The sequence below is a fragment of the Triticum aestivum genome, chromosome 4B (assembly GCF_018294505.1).
Source record: "Triticum aestivum cultivar Chinese Spring chromosome 4B, IWGSC CS RefSeq v2.1, whole genome shotgun sequence".
Taxonomy (NCBI): Eukaryota; Viridiplantae; Streptophyta; class Magnoliopsida; order Poales; family Poaceae; genus Triticum; species Triticum aestivum.
Window position 1 is genome coordinate 607,544,265 of NC_057804.1, and position 21,537 is coordinate 607,565,801.

General features: G+C 47.6%; 1 protein-coding gene and 1 non-coding gene across 2 annotated transcripts; one reads left to right on the forward strand and one right to left on the reverse strand.

Moving 5' to 3' along the window:
* Positions 1–5,779: 5,779 nt before the first annotated feature.
* Positions 5,780–5,851, reverse strand: TRNAH-GUG (transfer RNA histidin (anticodon GUG)). Its single transcript has one exon. It is a non-coding gene; the product is annotated as a tRNA-His (tRNA).
* A 209-nt stretch (positions 5,852–6,060) lies between these two features.
* On the forward strand, positions 6,061–10,560 carry LOC123093535 (G-patch domain-containing protein 1). The gene is made up of 11 exons (XM_044515519.1): positions 6,061–6,276; positions 6,977–7,061; positions 7,181–7,260; positions 7,382–7,403; positions 7,488–7,581; positions 7,650–7,716; positions 7,856–7,946; positions 8,498–8,655; positions 9,497–9,775; positions 9,864–9,977; positions 10,137–10,560. The coding sequence occupies exons 1-11, from the start codon at positions 6,199–6,201 to the stop codon at positions 10,191–10,193; spliced, it is 1,125 nt and encodes a 374-aa protein (XP_044371454.1). The 5' UTR covers positions 6,061–6,198; the 3' UTR covers positions 10,194–10,560.
* Positions 10,561–21,537: the final 10,977 nt, after the last annotated feature.

Below are 21,537 nucleotides of genomic sequence, written 5' to 3' on the forward strand. Positions count from 1 at the left end.
GGGATCTGGAAGATGAGCTAAATCTGACCTTTTTGCCTTGCTTTTTGGCCTTTTTACCAGGCAACCAGGAACAAGGCGCCTAGAGAAGAAACATCAATGGAGCCGCCATTGGAGGCCTCTGAAGCTTTTCTTTTGGATCTGGAAGTGGTGAGGAGAAGGGGCGTGCTGTCCTTTTTTGCTTGGGAGAGAAGAAGATGGGGCTGGAGAAAGGCAAAGACCCGCAGGGGTGGGGGAGGGATCGGGCGAAGGGGGGACCAGGTGATTTGCTCGCTTCGATGGGTGGCTGCTAGAATCGGTAGCGGGGGGCCAGGTACTTTCCTATCCTGGTGAGGGGGGGACAGAAAATTGCTATATATGGGTGGCTGCCAGGAAACGCTAGGGAGCACCTGGCTGCTCCCTAGACGCGTCCATATTAATATCATAAAGATACCAATTACACCCAGCCTCTGCAACGACGAAATGTCCTAAAGACATTACAGATGCACATAGCCCAAAAACAAAATAAATAAGAAAAAAAAGAAAGATCACGCTATAGTGATCAATTCCTTGTAACAGCAGCACGAACCACCACCAAGACAACACCCGAAGTCTAAATTCTCGAAAGGCGACGCCTCAAAAAAGGAAACAGTGCACAAGCGCCATCATCACCCAATCATAGGTTTTAGGTTTTCACCCTGAAGAAAATTCATGCTCTCAAAACAATGCCTTCAACAAGGCCACTGCTAGGCACAACCAATTATGTCCAGACCTTGGGTTTACACCCTGAAAGCTAAGACTTTGTTCTTCTCCTGTGTTGTCGCCGCCACTTGTCGGTGCTGCTGCTACCACTAGTAGAAAACAGAGCTTTAAAACCGGTTCGTAAGGGCCTTTAGTGCCGGTTCTGCAACCGGCACTAAAGGGTGGAGACTAAGGGCCCGTTCTGAACCTCTCCCACTCCCAACTTCACGAACTCCAGATAGAAAATGCAGCCGAACGGATTAGCTCCACGAAGCTGAAATCGTGAAGCTGTCTTGGGCCATAGTTCATTTTTGTGGAGCGACGAAAACCGAGCTTCACAAATTCGTGGAAGCCGGAGTTCCACCTATTTACAACATTTGCCACCGCCAAGGAAAACGATTGGCGCTGACCCACGTCTCGCGAACAGAACCAAGCCAGCAGCCCTCTCTCTCGAACCATTTTGCCTCTGCTCCTCCCTCGTTCACGCCCACCACTCTCCCACGCGAACCCTCACCACCGCCGCCAATCGCGCCGCCACGCCCGCTACCCCCGGTCGTCGGCCGGATCCCCAACTCCGCCTACAGATCCGACGATCCCGGCCTCGTTCTCGCTGGATCCTGTGCTCAGCGACGCTCGTCTCGCCACCAGCCTGGAGCAGCGACCCATGGCAATGGCGACCTCGCCTGGATGTCGTTGATGCACGAGACAACCGCCAGAGCCAGGAGCAGCAGCCCGAAGGCCGAGAACCCTTGCCCAAACCAGCCCAAGTCATCACAACTTTGTACAAAAAAGAAATCTGCTGCCTAATGGGCTGCCTCTAGCCAGCCCAAAAGGAGCGCCCAACAGGCTTCTGGCCTCTCAGCTGGGCTGCAGTGCTGGGAGAAGCCAGCCTCGCTCCCGAATGCTTTTAGATCGCCAGGTGAAGTGAGGAGCTCGCTCCAGAAGTTGAAATTGTGGATTCGGTGGAGTTGGGAGGGGTTCAGAACACGCCCTAAAGCCCCCCTTCCCCTTTAGTACCGGTTCGGCACGAACCGGCACTAAAGGCCCACCACATGGCATGAGCTCGCGTCGTGGTATGGGGGACCTTTAGTACCGGTTGGTGTTACCAACCGGCATTAAAGATATATATATTTTTGATTTTTTTTGAAAATTTTGTAAAAAATATTTGATTTTTTTATTTTCAATTTTCTGAATTATTTGATGATTTAGTCTCTAATCACCCCTCTTAACTACTCAAGTGTGGATCACCCATTCCAAATTGTCTAACTTCCCGACTGATCACCCATCCTCTCACTCCCCCAGCCTGAGCACGCTTAACTTCGGAGTTCTATTCCCCCTACTTTCCAAGTATGCACTTGTTGTTTTCCTGACAAATGTAAGCTGTCAATCCTATTAACCCTCAGCAGTTTAGCTTGAGCATTAGGTCACACGTTTTACCGTTTGAGTTTGGAACTATTATTCTAAAAAACAGTTAGTAACACTAATATTTCTTGAATAAGTTTGACCACAGTTTGACCATAGTTTGACCAGATTTGACCAAAATTCAAAAATTTGAAATAATTATTTAGTAACACTAATATTCTTGAATAATTATGTAGCAACATTAATACTTCTTGAATAATTAGTTTGACCAGATTTAACCAAAATTAAAAAAAACTGAAATTTGAGAATATCTTTTTTCCCTTTGGAATTTGAGGATTCTAAAAAAATTGCAAATAGGCTGTAGGCTGTCAAAATCGGATGCGGATTTTCATGCTGAATTTTTTGATATATTATACGTTTTTTCCGTCATCGTATGCAAAAGTTATAGCCGTTTTATATTTTCCCTACACTTTTTGCAAAACATGTCCAAATTTAAGTTTTTTAATTTTCCTAACTAGTAGATGTAGTAATATAACTACATCTCGAAGAATTTTATTTTTTGAATTTTTTATCATTTTCTTTTGTAATTTTCAAAACTGAAATGGCGATACACGCGGGGGGGGGGGGGGGTAGAGTTTGAAAATTGCCCTATAGTCCCAGTTTGTGTCTCCAACCGGGACTATAGGTCAAACCCCTTTAGTACCGGTTTGTGGCATGAACCGGTACTAAAGGTTAGCCCTTTAGTACCGGTCTGTGCCACGAACCGGTACTAAAGGTGATCGCGGGGCTCCGGCCTGACACCAGGCTGCCACCACCCATTTAGTACCGGTCGTGGCACGGACCGGTACTAAAGGGTCAAAACGAACCAGCATTAATGCATAGGCGTTCGAACCGGCACTAATGGTACCATTAGTGCCGGGCCGAAATCAAACCGGGACTAATGTGTCTCACATTAGGTCCTTTTTCTACTAGTGTACGAGTCATGAATCACCAAGCAAAGTTCTCATCGTCTCGAAGACTAGATCCACCATTACTAGGCCTCAGATCTCAACCACCATGACATTCTCCGCTACCGTCTTCACCATGGCAATCAAAATATTGACATATCCCATAATGTCAACAGACAATGAAGTTTCGTGTCACGCCCCCCTGAAGCCACATGGGCTGAAATAGTGGCGCACACAATCGAATCCCATCCGATCCAGCAATCTGCAGGCGTCAAGCACCCAATGAAAATCCCTGGCGGAGCCTTTCGGAACTCACCAAACGGCTAGATCAACGAGGACCAGCATCAAGCAGAACACCGTCTTGACACTAGAGGAACCCTAGGACCGCCGTCAGAGGGGAACGGATCCACGTCGGGAACCCCACATCTGCCGCCATCAACCACCTAGTTGGCCTTCACGCTGCTAGGGAGTGGTGGCACACCTGCCCTGGGAGCACTTCCAGATGTCACCAAACAACGCCATGAAGCCACGCCGCGCGTGTACGAGGTCGACCGCCGGTGCCGTCCGTCGATGCCATCTGGAAGGTGAGATCTGACGAGACCCTACACCATGTCTAGATCAGGTAGAATAGCCAGCAACAACCATCGATGCTTGAGCAACAACCCCGCTAGTTGCGCTACCCGCGTCCCAGGGCGTAGATCATCCTCCGGCCAGCCAAAGACCAGGCAACACCAGCGTCGCCGCAGAGCGGACTGGCAAGGCGCCCATAGCCAAGGCAACGAGGGAGGAGAGGAAGGAAAGAAGCCACCCTACCGCCACCGTGTAGTGCGAGAGGCTTTGCCCTTGCGACCCAGGCTCACGATGACGATAAGGGAGGGAGCTGGGGAGGGGTGCGCTTCCGGCGACCATGGTGGATGCCGCCTGAGTCACCCAGTGACGACGCGGGGGCCTCTCCTGTTCGATATGTTTCTGTCGTTTACTTCGCATATAAGATCTGACCGTATTTTTATTAAAAAAATCAACATATGTAATATTAAATTTATGTAGTATAAAATTTAAGTTCATGGTGCACCAAATGATATCAATTTTGTATCATAGATGTCGATATTTTTAATTATAAAGTTGGTTAAATTTTATAAAGTTTGACTACAGATAAATCTTATTACGGTGTAGAAAATGACCAAAGGGAGTATGATCAATGACGGGACAGGCCGGCCGGTGGTACGTGGCGAAACGGCGGGTTCGTACGCGTTTGCCCGCCGATCGATCGTTTGGTGCTAGTGGCCGTCCCACTACGCCACTCCACCCCACTCGCCGACGACGAGGCGACCGGCCAGTCCACACTCTCCAGCTTCCCATCCCCGGAGCAGTTGCCTGTTTAGCCGGTCACATGTACCCTACTGCCTTTATTCATTGATCGTTCGCGGGCTAGCTTAGTAGTACTACTACTAACTAACTACTATTACATGAAAATGACATGCGTGCGTGCTAATATTGTCGAATTAAGTGAACGGCCATCAGCTTGTCATGCGACACGTACGGCCATCTCGTTTGTTTGTTCCTTCTTAATTAATCACCGGGCACCTGTTGACCGGCATGCACACACACGGCAGCACTGTGGAGGAATAACAATGGCGGGTGACGTGATGTGCGTTGGATTGCTCTTTGCTCCGATTAAATTCCATGGTGCGCGACGGCGACGGGGGCCGACGCCATGGTGCCCTCCCTAGTGGGGCTGCCGGTGCGCCGCGTTTGCTCGGAGCCGGCGACACGTCCACGCGGGATCTCGATAACTACCTAATTCTAGGGAGGCACGTAACGCGCGTAGATGCATGATCGTCGTCAGGCTCGGATATATTGATTGATTGAGTAGCTTTTGGATGATTTGGACACGCCGTGCCTCGCATGCGCTCCACGTACCACGTACCACGTAGCCGACCCGTTTCTTCGGTGCTGGGCACCTAATCTGTTGCTGTTCGTTCCCTGTGAGCCCGGGTTCGTGGAGGTCACTGTTGGAGAGGAGAGTGAGTCACCACGTTTCTCCCGTCTGTCATGCACTTTTCTGCCTAACGCTGGCTGTGACTCTGAGCAAATAATATCTCGCACTGGCAAGCTGCGGTCATGGGTGATGTATACGTGGATGGATCAGAGTCGTGAAAGAGACCGCGCAAAAAAAAGAATGTAGTTCGTAGTAAGTTCAATGGCGATTTTGGGCACTGATGGTGGTGGAGTCCATTTGCCGACGGCGCATGAGAACTGCATGCGGATTCCAGCTGCCTGGATGCACAGGTCAAAGAATGTGTAGCTGGTGACAGTGAACGATCACTGGAGTAAGTCTGACTTCTTCCTTTTTTTTCTGCAAGTTGGATTAAGTCTGACTTCTGACCAAGAATGTGCGTGATCGTCCCATCTGATAGACAGGTTGACGTGCAAGAAAATCCATCCATGTACACTGCTGTTATCTGAAGGAGATAGGCAGATAAATCACCCTTTGAACATGCACAAATTTCAGCAAAAAAACAAAAAACAAAAAAGGGAAGTGTGGCTGCTGGTGACAGTGAACGATCACTGGAGTAAGTCTGACTTCTTCCTTTTTTTTTCTGCAAGTTGGATTAAGTCTGACTTCTGACCAAGAATGTGCATGATCGTCCCAGGTTGACGTGCAAGAAAACCCATCCATGTACACTGCTGTTATCTCTGAAGGAGATAGCCAAACATGCACAAATTTCAGCAAAGAAAACAAAAAAGGGAAGTGTGGCTGCTGGGATTCGAGCCCAGGTCTCCACGGCCACAACGTGGAATTCTCACCACTAAACTACAGCCACTTTGATGTCTCCAAAGAGTAATGAACTTATTTGTAGCATACGTGTGCTCCAATACGCTTCTCAAAATAAGAAACTTTCACTTCTGTACGGATCTAAGCCCAAGACAGTCTGGATGGGTCACGGAGGCAGGCCCAGTAGGCCCGTCAGACGACGGGCCGACGGTCAAGCCCCACCAACCCCGGAGCGCGAATCTCGAGGGAAGAGACACCGGCTCAAAACCCCTCCATCGCGCATTCTTAGGGTTTCCTCTCTCTCTCTCCTCTGTCCGGGCAACTCCACCCCCAATCCCCAACCGTACCGGCGGCGGCGAGCGCCGCGACGAACCCGCGCAGCGCAGCCCAGGCGCCATGGCCGCGCCGGAGGCACCCACGTGCTACGTCGGGATCGCGCGCCAGTCCGCCGCCTTCCGCCTCATGAAGCAAATGGTACGTACGCGGTCCCTCACCCGATCACCTCCTCGGGGAAATTTACGATTAGAAAATGTGCAAATTATGAATGTTTGTTACGCCTGGACTCGAGTTGGTAAGGTAGACTACATAGAGCACCTTACCATTCAGCAATTCATTTGAGTTGCTTATATGTAGGCTAGTTTACAGTTAAATTTTCCAGGAGTTGCTATTGGTCAGTCTGTTCGTGTAGCTAGCTACTTTCGTTAATGTTACAGAGATAGAAACTTACGCGTTTTTGCTAAAGCACATCTAGATGTGCTAAACCCTATTCCATTGATTTTTTGCGAAGATTCATGCATGTATTTTTCTTTTTTCTTCTACTTTTTATGTTTGGTCGAGTCACTTAGATGTGACAGGCCCAAACTTAACATATTGTCTTAGGATTGCTATATTCAAAGTTGCAAATATAGCGAATGTGTCTACTCATAGAGAGAAGCTAAAATTTATGCTATCTCAATGTGCTGCAACTGCACATAGAGTATGATTTATCTAAATTTGTGAGATTTTTTAGCAAACCTGTGTGAGGGGTATGGATAAATTGGCGTTTGGCATTTATGTAATTTCTCCCTAATCAGATACGTTTGTCAAATTGTACTGATAGTGACTGCGCGTTGATTTAGAAATGGTATATTTTACTGATCTCTCCATGACTAGTTTTCTTCTTCTTGTGTGGTAGGGATGGGAAGAAGGTGAAGGCCTCGGGAAAGACAAGCAGGGTATAAAGGGGCATGTCAGAGTGAAACAAAAGCAGGACACACTAGGTATGCTTAGCTCTTTGTAGAAATACTGCTCGATTTGAGCATTTGTTGAGTAAAGAAGCATATTTGTCTGATTGGCCACGGGTGGGGTCGCTGAAATCCGAGTCTGTTCTCCTACGCAGGTGTTGGTGTGGACAATCCTCAGAACAAATGGGCGTATGATACCACCCAGTTTGATGATATACTAAAGAAACTGAAAGTGGTATGGCATGTAGTGATTATTTTCTTTGCTCCTTGTATGAATGAATTAAGATTTAAGTGTCTGATCATGTCCTTTTATCTTTTTCTTGTCATTTGGTAATGGCCCCTCTCTGCGCTGACAGCAATCTACAACTCCTGTTAAAGGTAGCATGAAAAGTCTGCATGTATGTTCTTTTTTTATAGTCTATTTTGTTAGTTATTGTTTAATGTTGTTAATTGTTTCTACAGAAATTGAGGATGTAAGCAGTTCACCTGACAGTACACCCAAGAAAGATAAACCTGCAAAAGATGAAGTCGCTAAAGTTACCCGGCCTCAAGGAAGGTTGGTTTGCCCCTAATTTCGGTCCTTTGATTAATATTTTCTTGTCATCACACCATTATTTCTTACAGATACAAGAAAAGGGAGAGGGGGAAAAGTGTGAGGGGTTATTCAGCAGTTGATCTTGAAGGCATACTTGTGAGTGACTCTTTTCTTGCATGTTGATTCTGTCAGGCAATCTAGTTAGTGTCGATGAACATTTGTTTCCTCCTTCAGAGTGTGTACCATGTGTTTAACCTGTAATATCTTATAAGTTTGAGACATTGTGTTGGAACAGGTTCGGAAGAAGGAAAATGATTGCAAGGTGGATCAGGAAGTTCAACCATCATGTATGGAAGAGCCTGATATCACCATCGGCAAGGGTGCAGGTTGGCAACTCATCTGCAGATGTCCTTTAACTATTTTTTCCTGGACATGATTGCAGTGCATTGCATTAGCTATCGCCCTATAATTTATTTTTGCAGAGGTGCTTGAAAATTGGAAGTTAGAATTAAAGGGTGTGTATTTGATTAAACTCTAAAGTTTCCAGAATGCTTGCTAGTTTGGCTCTGGTTATCGATAATTTTGCATGTTTTCAAATTATATAGAAGTCTGGTCGTTAGGTTTCTACTGCTATACTTAGAACAACTGCAAAATACTCCAATTTTTTTAGATTGGTGTGTGCACTGCATATAAGTTAATTATCTGCTTACTGTTGTGAGATTTGCTGATTATACTGTTGATGAACTTGGTTAGAAAGGAAGTCTATGTGCCAGCGACTGTCCTTCTATTCTGCTGCTTAACCAAAAAAGCACATTTTTATTGAATTTAAATTAGTGTGCTATTGTTCATTTCTTGTTGCTGAACTGTTCTGAAAATGTGCTATAAGAACTTCATCGAGGTTTTAGTAACTTTCAGTGTGAACTTAATGTTGATTCAGTATCCCAAGCTGAAGATGTGAACTGGTGGGGCCACAAGTTTGGATATGTATCAGGAGGCTTTTTAGGAGCAAAATCTCGCAAGAATAAAAAAGATATTTCTAATGTCCGTCAGATGTTTGGGGAAGATGATCAAGAAAATCTGTACAACCTTGTTCAGGTTAGTATGCACGACCCATAAGGTTCCCTGATGTCTTACTGTCAGCTCTGTTGTTTCTAAAATTGACCTTGAAAGGTTAAGTACCGCCCCTTGTTGGTATCTTGTCAATGCTGATGATTCTGGAAGCTTGTCAACTGCATCTAAGTACCTTGTTTGCCAATTAATTTCATTTGGCTGAGATTACATTCATACATTCTCACTTGAAGCAGTGAATTTCTGTGGATGAAATTTTGCATGGTTATGCAGTTTGTCTGATCTAATGTCATACAAACTGATATAATTCCCTGGCTGCCCCTGGTGTGCTATACCGCCCTACATGTAACGGTGGTTCATGCTTTAAGATTCACGTAGTCGTCATGTTCATTTTATGACATTTCATTTCACACCTTAAGAAAGTCGATCCTACATTGTCTAAATGTCCAAATCAAAGGTCAATGAGGCCTAGATTCAACTGCCACTCAATCATTAATTTCATTTTCAACGCCTAACATTAGAGGTGCAAATTTGCAACCTTTAGGGTACCCTCCGACCCTACTTACTGCCACCAAATGAACTAAAGTTTCAGAAATGAAGTGAATTCTGAAAATTGAGCTCATTTTGTTGAACTAAAGAGGGTCCGAGGGTACCCTCAAGGTTCCAAATTTGCATGCCTACCTAACATACAGTGAAATATATTTGTAGAAGCTATACATGGGTATCACATGCTTTATAATGATGCATAGTACAGACACATAATAGCCGATTCTCAAAGCACGACCTGTGGTATATAACCAGCGGGTGTGGCCAGCATTTGTACCTCAATTCCCAATATATCCATTATTTACAAATGATCTCTCTGCAGGACAAAGCTACATCTGGAAAGCAGGGTCTTGGCATCAAGGACCTGCCGATGAAAGTTGGTGGCCAGCGTTGGAAGGGGAACAAAACCTCTCTTGGTGATAGTGATGAGGAAAATTCAACCCAGTCTGAATTATCAGAAGTGGAAGAAGATGAAGACGAGGAAGTATCTGCCAGTGATGCTAAAGTAAATGAAGTACATGTGAAAACCATAAAAGAAGTTTGTGTGGATGCTAAACCTAAAACCAAGTTCAAGAAGCTTTGCAAAAAAATTCTTCGTCAGGTATAATCTCATTTCTTCTTTCTGTGAGGCACTGAAGCTTATGGAAGCTGTTGAACACATGATGTTCATTATTTGTTACTCTTTGCAGGCTCCATCTCAGTCCATGAAATTGAAGGAGCTCAAGGAAGCTGTTGAAGAACAATCAACTATTTTGTCCGACTTCTCCTGTAGACGTGAAGCTCTATCATTCTTGAAGAGGAAGGTATATAACGCTTCAAATTGTCGTTTGGCAGGCCCTATTGATACATGTAGATTAAGCTTGTCTTGCTCATGCAAATCCATTTGGAAGTACCACTATTCTCATCTAAGCTTTTGTTGCCGTTGCTTACATCTGATTCACTTTTCTTGTCGAATTTTCCAGCTCCAGGGAAGCAAGAAATTTAATCTGGAGGGCAAAAGGGTGCATCTTGTATCATGAAGCAAATACGAAGCCTACGGGACACAATATGATTTTGCGTGTGGCTCCTGCAGTCATATATTTGTCGATTGTTGCTAAAGACAAGATACATACAGGCTGTGCACCAAGTGGCACGGTATAGATGTAAGGAGTCATAGGCCCTTGGGACGGGGGCCAAAATTTTGCAAATCTGGCTAGCTGCTGGAAATTTGAAAGTGTGTGCTGAGTCATCTGTATCGTAATATCCATGTAGCTGATGCGTCTATAGGTGTTTGTAATTTTTTTTGTTGGGTGTAGACTTGTATTTAGAGGATGGTTATGCCTATTGTGCATTGGCTGTCTCGGGTTTAGACTCGCTCATATAAGTCTCCAAACTCACTTTGCTCCATAAGTTTCCACATGCATATGATCACCAACTATTTTTTCCCCCAGCTCGGCATCTCATACAAGTCTCCAAACAAACTTTGCTCCATAAGTTTCCACATGCATATGCTCATCAACTATTTTTTCCCAGCTCGGCATCGGTGTTCATTTAGCCAACAATCTGTAGGCAGTTATGGGGATATTTGTTCAGTTAATCCCGAAAAGCATAGAGTTCTAAACCTTGTTGAACCTTGATACACCTCTCATCTTTCTGCAAATGGTTGAATCTTCTTGCATGTTTTCACTGTGCTGTCTGAATCTTCAGGATTGAGTGAATCACATTTCGAACCAATCATGTTTGTGCATTGTGAAATCATTGATCTCCACATCTAGCCTTTAGGGCTCCTTTGATACAAATGAATTTTGTTTGATTTTTGGAGGATTTGGATCCTTAGTATTTCTTTCCTAGGATAGTCGTTTCATTCGTAGCCTGAAATCCTTAGGAGTTTTTCCATAGTATTCATTTTGTTGGAAACTTTCCATCCACTCAAACCTCTATGTTGAATTCCTTTGTTTTTCTTGTGCTATCAGACACTTCCAAAATTTTATAGGGTACAAAAGGACGTGACACTTTGTTCCTGTGTTTTTCTTATTCTTGCATCTTTAGAATCCTGTGAATCAAAGAGGCCCTTGCATAGATATGACTTAGGGCATGAAGGCAAAGCGATGCCCTCTGTTACTGGATTCAAGTTGATCACTTGGATACACTACTAATATAAGTCATTCATGGTAGGACTGCATTGGAGCGATCCTCCGCGCCCTAGCCTTGTGCCGCAACGACACCCGGAGACTGGAGAGTATGTGAAAGGCCATTTGTACAGATAAATGGTTGAGCATTTCGAAGAAACTACTGACCACTCAATACATAAATAGCATGGATGCCTTACATAACATAAACATAATATACTCCCTCCGTTCCACCGCGCCCGCGTTTCCCAAAATCCAACTTTGACTGTAAATTTAACCAACGAGACCGATTGTGGCGAGGACAAAAATGATTGCGGCGGGGACAAAAATTATATCACTAAATTCATGTCGAAAATACGAATTCAGTGGTATAATTTTTGCTCCCGCCGCAGTCGGTCTCGGTAGTTAAATTTACGGTCAAAGTTGAATCTTGGGAAGCGCGGGCGCACTACATTGTGAAATGGAGGGAGTAACTTGTAATACCAAGAACAGTTCACATGACATGATCTATTAAGCACAACCACCCAGATATGGCTAAATACACAGCATGGACACATCTGGAGGGTGGGCAATGGTGAGAAAATAAACATCTGGTCTGATGCATGGGTGCGAGTATAGCGGACCAGAAAATTATTACCCCCCATGGGCATGGTATCATCTCAAAAGTATGTGACCTTATCGACCCGGTAATGGGGCAATGTGGCGAGGAGTTAGTGAATGAAACATTTTCGCCTGTGGATGTTCAACATGTTATGGCTATTCCAGTTCCCACATTTTTTTTGAAAGATCCGTTTTTTTAAGAAAAGAAGGATGACTCCCGGCCTCTGCATCTAGGAGATGCATACGATCACTTTATTGATTATTCTTGAAGACCCTATAAAGTATTGCAACAATATGTCTGAAACCGTCATTTGGCAACATTGCCATTACTCCTATCCATATGATGAAGGGTGCTAGCTGGGCCCTATCATCAAAAGCCGGAAGCCCCAGCCGAGCCATATACCGGGTCTGGGGCACAAACCGGTCTGACGCACCCACATGTGTCGTCGCCGCCATCATTCCACAGGCCCGTCTTCAGAGCAGATATTGAGACTTCTACCTTGTCAGGCCACTCTACCATCGACGCCACCATGACATCAGGCATCGTCCTCCTCCTGCACGAGTCCATCTCCAAGCATCGGACGCCAAGTCCCCACTGCACCACGCTGCCAAGATCGGTCGCCATCAATGTTTAAGATGAAGCACCGCTCACCCACCCAACGTTCCCTCGAGTCCGTGTACACCCCAAGAATGACGCCCCCAAGGAAGAAACGACACAAGAGCGCCGCCGTCATCCGATCTACTGATCTAGGGTTTTCCCCGGGGTAGCAGATAGTTGTCTTGAACTTCTCCTTGGCGATGCCTTCAATAAGGAAACGCCGCAAAATAGCGCCGTCACCGCCGTCCTTGGCCAGGTTTTCACCCGGATCTGAACAGAGGACCTCCATTGAAAGATCCGGTTTTGCTGGGTTCATTGATTTAGCAAGGAGCATGCGGTAAACAAGTGATCAAGTGATCAGTGGGAGGGAACATCCCACAAATGAGATGGACGGTTTTGTTGCATGGAGTTTTAACAAAAATGGTGTGTTCTCTATCCGCTCTCGAGTGAAATCATCAGCACAACAGAAAATTGAGGCTTACTAATGTAATGGAGTGTGGAGTCTATGGGTCCCAATGGAATTTGAGACAAAATCTGGAAATTACACTGCCCTGCCAAAGTTAAGTTTTCCTTTGGGGAACACTTAGAGGGACTCTTCCCTGCCGTGTTAACTTGACAATTCAGCATATCAAGGCCTTAGGACAATGGCCGGCATTGGCGAGCTACGTGTTGAGCTGTAGGGCCCTGCCATGTTAACTTGGCAATTCAGCATATCAAGGTCTTAGGACAATGGCCGGCACTGGCGGAGCTATGTGTTGTCCCTGGATATTTTGTGAAGAAACACTGTTTTGGATGACACAATTTAAGAGAAATAGAGTATTTTGCCTCTCCAGAAAATTATATTTTGCTATTTGCCTCCTCAGTAATCCCTTGCTAGCTCCGCCGCTGATGCCCGGTGTGCAACATAGGAGCGGAAGATGTCACACACCTCCTTTTTAGATGCAGGAGAGCTTCAGAGGTTTGGCGTCTATTAGGGCTTGAAGAAATTATTGATAAAGCATGTGGTACTGATAGAGCAGGAGAACTGGTTCTTGATTTTCTGATCCAAACTCCAGCACAAGAATTTGAGCTCCTCAGCCATGTTAATTATTCATGAATTAGTGGCCATTACTGCATGGTACATTTGGTGGGAGAGGAGGAGAGTTGTTCACGGTGAAGTAACATAAAATGCAAAGCAGATGGTATCATCTATCCGAGCTATTACTGCTAATTATGTTGCTTCTTTGGCGCTCAAGGCAACACCTAAGGTGGATGGATGGTTGAAGCCCTCGGCAGGTGCCGTTTTAGGGGACAACTCCGGAAACTTTATAGTTGCGGCAACCGGAAAATCAATACATGTTAAGATGCCCTCTCTGCTGAAGCGATGGCTCTAAGGTGGGGGTTATAACCATGTGTTGCAACAAATTGATGTCAAACTCTGATAATATCGAGGTGTTAAAGACAATGAACAATGGAGGTCATTCTTTGGGAATAGTGGCTACTATCTTTCATGTTTGTTATAATCTGGCTTGCGAGTTTCCATGTACTTCCTCCGTCTGGAAATACTTGTCATCAAAATGAATAAAAAAAGATGTATTTTAGTTCTAGATACATCCATTTTTGTCCATTTTGATGACAAGTATTTTCGGACGGAGGGAGTACTTATTTTGATCAATGTAATAGGCTAGCAAATGCAGTTGCTCATGAGTTGGCTAGAATGGCTATGAGATTTCCTTTGTCTGTTTGGATAGATGATGCTCCACCAGAGCTAACCCCTCTTTCGTTGAACGATGTAATAGTTATCAAAAGCTAATAAAGAGAGGGAGTTATATTTATTAAAAAAAGCACAACGAGAGTCACGGACACTGCACCATGCCAAAACACTAACAGATATATTTTTTTAGATCAACGACTAAACAAATAATGATTTCCCACTGCCGCACATATGACTTGGACGGGACAACGAGGGACCAAGCGACAACAACTCCACAGCCGCCTCCTCCTCCCAACCCTAGCCGCCTCCTCTTCCCAACCCTAGCTACCCCTCCTTCTCACCATCTTCCCTCCTCCCTCCCTCGCCGCCGCGTGAGGCAGCCGCCGGGCAAGCCCGGGGCGTCAAGGATGGTGGCGGCGAGGCCTCGGTTGCCCTGCTCCTGTGCGGCTCCATTGGCAAGTCACGGCCGGCTAACAGCCGTGCAGGTGGTGGATCCGGTGTCCTGACCGCGCGGGCGACGTGATCCGGTGGTCGTTGGCGGCCGCCGGCGGCTTCTGCGGCGGTCGGTGTGCGCGATCTGGCGCCTTCCTTCCTCCCCTGTTTGGCGTGCGGGCCAGGCTGGTGAGGCCGCGCTTCCTCTCGATCGCCGGTTCTGTACATGTGGTGCTGCTGGTGGTGGAGATCTAGTTCGGGCGAAATCCCTAGCTGGCCATGACCGGCCGCGCCGACGGCGACGCCTGAGGGCGTCGTTTCCCTTTTTGGAGGCGTCGGCATGGACTGATCTCCTCACTTCACCTTCCCCTAGGTCTCCCGGGCGAAAGCCCTAACTCCGTTGGGTGGCGGCGACGCTCACGACGCCGTTTCCTTCTTGAAGGCGCCGCTTTGGGAACCTTGGGGTTGGGTGGCGCTTGTGGGTGGTGGGCGACGGCGGTGGTGCGGCCCTTTCCTAGCATGGATTCACGTTCGTTGCTTGGAGATGGACTCGCGTAGGTGAAGGTCGTCGGCTGGCGTCGTGGTGGCGTCAATGGCGGAGGACCTGCCAAGGCTCGCATAGGTGGAGGTCATCGTTTGGCGTCATGGTGGCGTCGATGGCGGAGGACCTGCCAAGGTTGTCACCTCAATCTGCTCTAAAGATGGACTAGGGGAAGATGGCGGCGACGACACATGTGAGTGCGTCAGACCGATTTGAGCCCCGTACCCGGCAGATGGCTCGGTCGGGGCCTCCGGCTTTAGATGTTAGGCTTAGGTGAGAGGTATGTGTATGTGGCCCAGCTTGCACCCTTTCATCCTTTGGATAGGAGTAGCGGCAGATGCTGCCAAGATGACGGATTCAGGCATATTGTTGTTATACTTTGTAAGGTCCTCGAGAATAATCAATAAAATGGCCGTATGCATCTCCCAGATGCAGAGGCAGGTGTCATCCTCCTTTTCGAAAACAACTCCACAGCCAAGCCGTTTAAGGGTTCGTGTCGCCTGAACAACCTCCCCGCATTTCATGGTCATGAATCGAATGGAATGTATACATCGACGGCTTTTCTCCCATCGCCTGACGGCGAGTGGGTCTCGAAGTCAACCGCCAGGTACCCATATATTTAGGTACCCATATATTTCCACCGAAACAACACGCCTCGACAGATCAAAATAACCATCTGAATCCACCGGCATTGTAGCCCCGTATGGAGAATCAAGCATCATGACTTCTTCCAGCGAGGTCTCGGTGCAGCAAGCGACACATCCACCGTATTAACAAGGCCAACATGATCCGTTAGGAACACGAACACTCTTGATGGTGGCCTGGACCGTTTCAGGAAGTAGCTGAAAGTTCAGCTATATGGTGCAAAGTTTGTTGAATCTGTTAGAAGAGAGAGAGGGATTTGGTGGAATAGTTATTGAATTGCTTGAGCCTCATGGGCATATATATAGAAGTACAATGACCAACTTGGAGTACAAGACAAGGTAGGACAAATCCTAGTCTATCTTATGTTTTCTATGAATCAATATACTCAACATTCCCCCGCAGTCACAACGGTAGCGACGCAGATGGTGAGACTGGAGAAGAATCCGAAGGCAAGCCGACGGACCCCCCCCCCCCCAACAGTCCTAACGGTCGATGCATCGCAGAGTCATGGCTGGAGTGAAAACCGACGAGATTGCTCAAGCAAGGCGGTAGCCTTTTGTGTCATTGTCGAGGTAGCCGAGAGCGTGGGTGGTGAAGCCGTGGTCGAGGTAGCCGTGCAAAGAATGACGTGGTCGATGTCGAGTCGGGGTGGCCGGTGTCGAGGAAGTCGCCGTGGAGCCGCAGGCGCAAGGGGCGCCGAGTTAGCATGGGGGCAGTGCTATTGAAGTAGTGGTGCGCCGGAAAGAAGATGTTGTTGACGACGCTTCACGGCAGTTTGCCAAGCCCGGGGACACATCGTGAACGAAGGCACGCACCGATGTTGTCAGCACCGGGCATGCATAGATGGACGAAGACGAAGCTGACGAAGCGCCGACCAGGCTTGCCAGGCCCCGAGACACGTCGTGGATGAAGGCACGTAGCGGTGTTGCCAGCACCGGGCATGCGGAGACTGGGACCTGCACGAGCTGTACGCCATGTCGGAGAAGTCGGAGGGGCCAACAGAGAAAAACTCGACGATGAGTGCGGCGTCCATCGGCGCGAGGCCAATGTCACCAACGGTGGTCGGAATAGACGAAGTGGCTGGGGTAGATGACGACGACGCTGACGACGGGCTGGTGTTGGACGAAGATGAAGGAGGTGGACGGCGGCTGCGACAGCTACGGGGGTAGCAGCGGTGGCGGCCAAAGAAGAGCGGCGGCGGCGGTCTGACGGCGGCGGCGGCAGCTAAGTTAGGAGCGCGGAGGCGGTGCTTGAAGTAGGCGAAGAACTCTGACAATGTGACGAAGACCGGCGTGGACGGTGGCGTTCCCGCGCCAAGGGAGACGGCGCGACGCATACCACGGGAGGTCGCCGTGCGGTGACGGCAGAGTGGACCGCGGGCCGCGGCGCTACGGCCCGAAGAGGTAACGCAGCGGCGGCGGGCAGGTCGGGGCGACGGCAGGAAGACCTCGGGGCGGCGGCGGGGACCGCGGGCCGCGGCGCTACGGCTCGAAGGGGCATTGCAGCGGCGGAGCGCGGGTCGGTGCAACCGCGGGGACGGCCTCGGGCTGGCGGCTGGGACCGCGTATCGTGGCACTACGGTCCGTAGGGACGATGCAACAGCGACGCGCGAGTCGGTGCAGCCGCAAGGAGAACCACGGGGCGGCGGCGCTGTGGCCCGACGGGGCGACGCAACGGCAGCCCGTTGCTCGATCGGTGGAGGGATGCGCTGAACTCAGGGATGATCTTCACGGGACCTGCGGAGGTGCGCGTAACCGACGGGCCAAGTCGGTCGCACGACGTAGATGAGGCGGATCACGGTGGCCAGTGGGTGATCAAGACGATCGCGTGCGAGGTTGGGGATGCCACTCAATGGAGGCGGGGTGGCGACGGAGTCCGAGATCAGGCCGTCGACGACGGACGGTGTGGGACATCGTGCGGATGAGCTTGTCAGCACCGACACCCGGGCTGCCAAAGCAGCGCCGACGCCCAGGTAACGAGGCCCGAGCCACCAACGGAGCAGCGACGCCCGAGTTGAGCAGCCGACGAGCCAGACGCAGCCGTCCAGACGCAGCCGAGGACGAGGCCGGCGAGGTAGACCGCCGGGCCCCCGTGCTGACGCGGCGGAGGCGGGTGACCTGGATCGATGGGCGGGCCGACGCGCGAGCGACAACTATGATTGGCCATCGCATGGCGTGAGGCCGCCGGGTCGGGGCGATGCAGGTTTCCCGATCAATGCATGGTGACGGCCGACGCAGGGCGAAGGGCAGACCGACGCGCGGACGGCGGCTGGCCCTGACGGGCCGCCTCGGCGCGCGTGGTCGCCGGGTCGGAGGAGACGCCGGCTGGTCGCGTCGGGGTTGGAGTAGAGGCGTACGGGGTCGACGGGCGACGCAAACCGATCAAGATTAGATCAAAAACCAAAAAGAAAAACGCCTATCAAAACGACCGGCGAGAGAGAAAAAACAGATCAAAGGATCGAGAAAAAGACTCTCTAGGGCAGCCGGTCAACATGATCGGCGGACGAACCCTAGGTACGGGCGGCGCGGCGCCCGACGGCGATCATGGAGACCGACTACCTCGGGGGCGGCGCATGGAGCGGAAGCGACGAACGGATAGGGTTTAAAATCCGAAAACTGATACCATGTTAAAATGAAGAGAGGGATTTGGTGAAATAGTTGTTGAATTGCTTGAGCCTCGTGGGCATATATTGAAATACAATGATCAACTTAGAGTATAAGACAAGTTAGGACAAATCTTAGTCTATCTTATATTTCCTATGAATCAATATACTCAACAGAACCATTGCGTATCGAAAGGACCAAGACTTGAGTGATTAGTGCTCTATCAGCCTCTCTCGTGTCACCCTTCCTCTTGAGTACAATCTCGAAAGAGACGGGGTCAACATAGATGATTGTGCGATGAGCCAGTGAGTGGCAGGAATGGATCCTGCAATGCAAGCATAATAATCGTTTGGGGGCGACTTAATTAGTAACTATTTATGATCGGGCCGTAGCCAATCGAATGCAATGTAAGCGAGGGACGAGTAAAAGAGGAAGAGGAAAACATGTACATCTTGAGTGACGATCTCACAATTTTCCCTTGAACGGCCGAAGAGAAGGCTGCGGTTACGGTCCACGGCTCCACGCTGTCTCGGGCGGCGACATCGCCATACACCTCCAAGGGAAATGAGGGAAGGTTGCGCCGCAGTTTCACGACTTTGATCGAGTAGATCTGCAGGGCGCTGAATACACCGGCCATTCGTGGGATGGGTTCTAATGTAAAAGTAGTTGCATGCACCAAACAAGCAAAATGCACGTCAGATACCTAAATCTTGATCTGATCAGGTCTTGAAACATTTTCTATCCGATCAAGCCCATGAATCATCTTATTGACTGGTTGATGGGTTTCTAGTTGTTCCATGGAGGAAGAATAAGGAAGAATATTACATGGAAACCCACATTCAATTTTTTTTGTGGAAACCATATTTGAAAGTTTTTAAAAAATCTAGAAAAATACAGGATGTTAAGAGGGCCATATTTTATTGCCATGCAAAATTCTAAGTTGAAACATATTACAAGACGTGAGGTATGTAAAAACGAATTCAACAATGAATAGTGATGTTACTGTTCGGTACTATTCAATGCTAATTTTGTTATTTTCGTAGCTCACTTCCCTTAATGTGTTTGAACTTGGAATTTCGCATGTCAAGAGAACATCATCCTCTTAACATTCCGTATTTTTCTAAGATCTTTTCAAAACTTCAAAACATCATTTTTGTGTGGTTTTCACTGATTTCACCAAATATTGATTTCCATGTGATATTCTCTCGGAGAATAAGTATTTGATTCAGCTGGCTGTAAATACTTATAGATGTCATGTTTGCAATCTGAAAGATGAAAAGCACAGAGGATAGAAATCTATACCTAATAATAAAGGGGCTATTGTTTCTTACGGTACGTCACGAAAATTGCCTCAAATTTGCACAATATTTCCTATCAACGCCACCTTTTTTTTGAGTGGTAAACCCGACTTTATTGCATATTGTTTCGGCTTACAGGAATAACAAAGGGATCATGGGGTAGTCCCAGCCACACGTGGCGCCCTTGATCTATCAACGCCACCTATAAGTGATAAAAAAATGTTTCACATAGGGGAATCCTCCGCTTGGACCGGCCCATGTAGTAGGAATCTCCTTTTTTTGAGCAACCGCAGTAGGGATCTCATATACCGCGCTCCGCGCGCTGGGAGAAGACGCAGCGCGCCCATTTGGGCCGGCCCATGTCCAGGCATTGTATTTTTAAAATTTCTTTTTTCATTTTTTCAGTTCCTTTTTCTTTTTAGTTTTTATCTACTTTAAATAATTTGGGCCTTAAAAAAAGTTCCGAAAATTAAAAAATGAAAATTTTGAAATAAAATGTTTAATAAATCATAAAAAGTTTGTGGATTCAAAAAATGTTTGTGATTTTATATAAAAAGTTTAACAAATCAAAAAATGTTCATGGTTTTTTCAAAAGTTTGTGTATTAAAAATGTTAATGGAATTGAACAAAATTTTGCCAATTAAAAAATGTTCATGAATGGGAAAATATGTGAAAAATTCAAAAACTTTCCATGACTTACATAATAGTTTATCCATTCATAAAATGTTCGATGATCCAAAAAATGATCATGAATTTCGAAAGATATTCGTTAAACAAAAAAATGTCATGAATTTCAAAGTGGTTCCATGAATTTTCAAAATAAGGTTCATCCATTCTAGAAGTGTTCGCCGATTCAAGAAAACTGTTAAAAAAATGTTCACAGTTTTATTTTATTTTTGCAAGTAGTATAAAATGTTCATGAATTGAAAAAAATGTTTTGATTTTAGAAAATGTTTGAAAATTAGTAAATGTGTTCACAGATTTGGAAAATGTTCACGATTTCAAGTATGTTCATGAGTTTTTTTTAAATTTTCAGGGGGGGACTCCCCCACCTGAATCTTATATTAGCCAAAAAACGGTCACAGAGTTACAACAACAGTGGAGGGAATTTCATGAGAGAGAAGGGAAGAGGGAGAGGTTTATCAAGCCCCCATCATAACCGAACAGGGACAACAAGCGCCTGAAGCCATACATCGACATGCCCCCTGTCTTCCTCTCGGAACCTACATCTCGAGAGGACCACGCCGTCTCTGCAGCACTCGAGGACAACACCCAGGGAGGGGGCGCCACCTCTGAACACCACAACGTTCCGTCTCTCCCATACGTGCCAGAGGCATAGGAGGATGAAGGTCGCCGGCGAGCCCCCCCCCCCCATAGCGCACCCAACGTCGAAGCGATGGAGGGCCCAGACCCTGCCCGCAACAGGATCGACGCTGATGCATCGCCAGAAGCACACTGCGAAGGCACAACCGAAGAATAGGTGATCAGCCGTCTCCGGCGTTGTGGGGCAGCACGGGCAGGCGGCCCCCGCAGCGTCGACTATCATTTTCTTGAGGAGCATGTCCCGGGTATGAACATGGGCCATGGAGAGCAACCAAGCAAAGAACTTCACGCGAGACAGGGCGACCGAGTTCTAGATGAACCCAGTGGCCTGCGAGGCGAGCCCCCCAAAGCGTAGCAGAGCGTACGCCTCCCGAGTGGAGAAGGCACCGCGTGTTGGGAAATGTAGCATGCAATCTCAAAAAAGTTCCTACGTCTATCTAGGAGATGCACAACAATCAGGGGGAGAGTGTGTCTACATACCCTCGTAGACCGTAAGCGGAAGCGTTTCACAACGCGGTTCAT

Bases quoted from the DNA above. Each gene is read 5' to 3' on its own strand.
- LOC123093535 (XM_044515519.1), top strand. From the start codon at position 6,199: ATGGCCGCGCCGGAGGCACCCACGTGCTACGTCGGGATCGCGCGCCAG. The intron at 7,947-8,497 runs GTTGGCAACTCA...ATGTTGATTCAG, and splicing joins CACCATCGGCAAGGGTGCAG to TATCCCAAGCTGAAGATGTG. The intron at 9,776-9,863 runs GTATAATCTCAT...TACTCTTTGCAG, and splicing joins GCAAAAAAATTCTTCGTCAG to GCTCCATCTCAGTCCATGAA.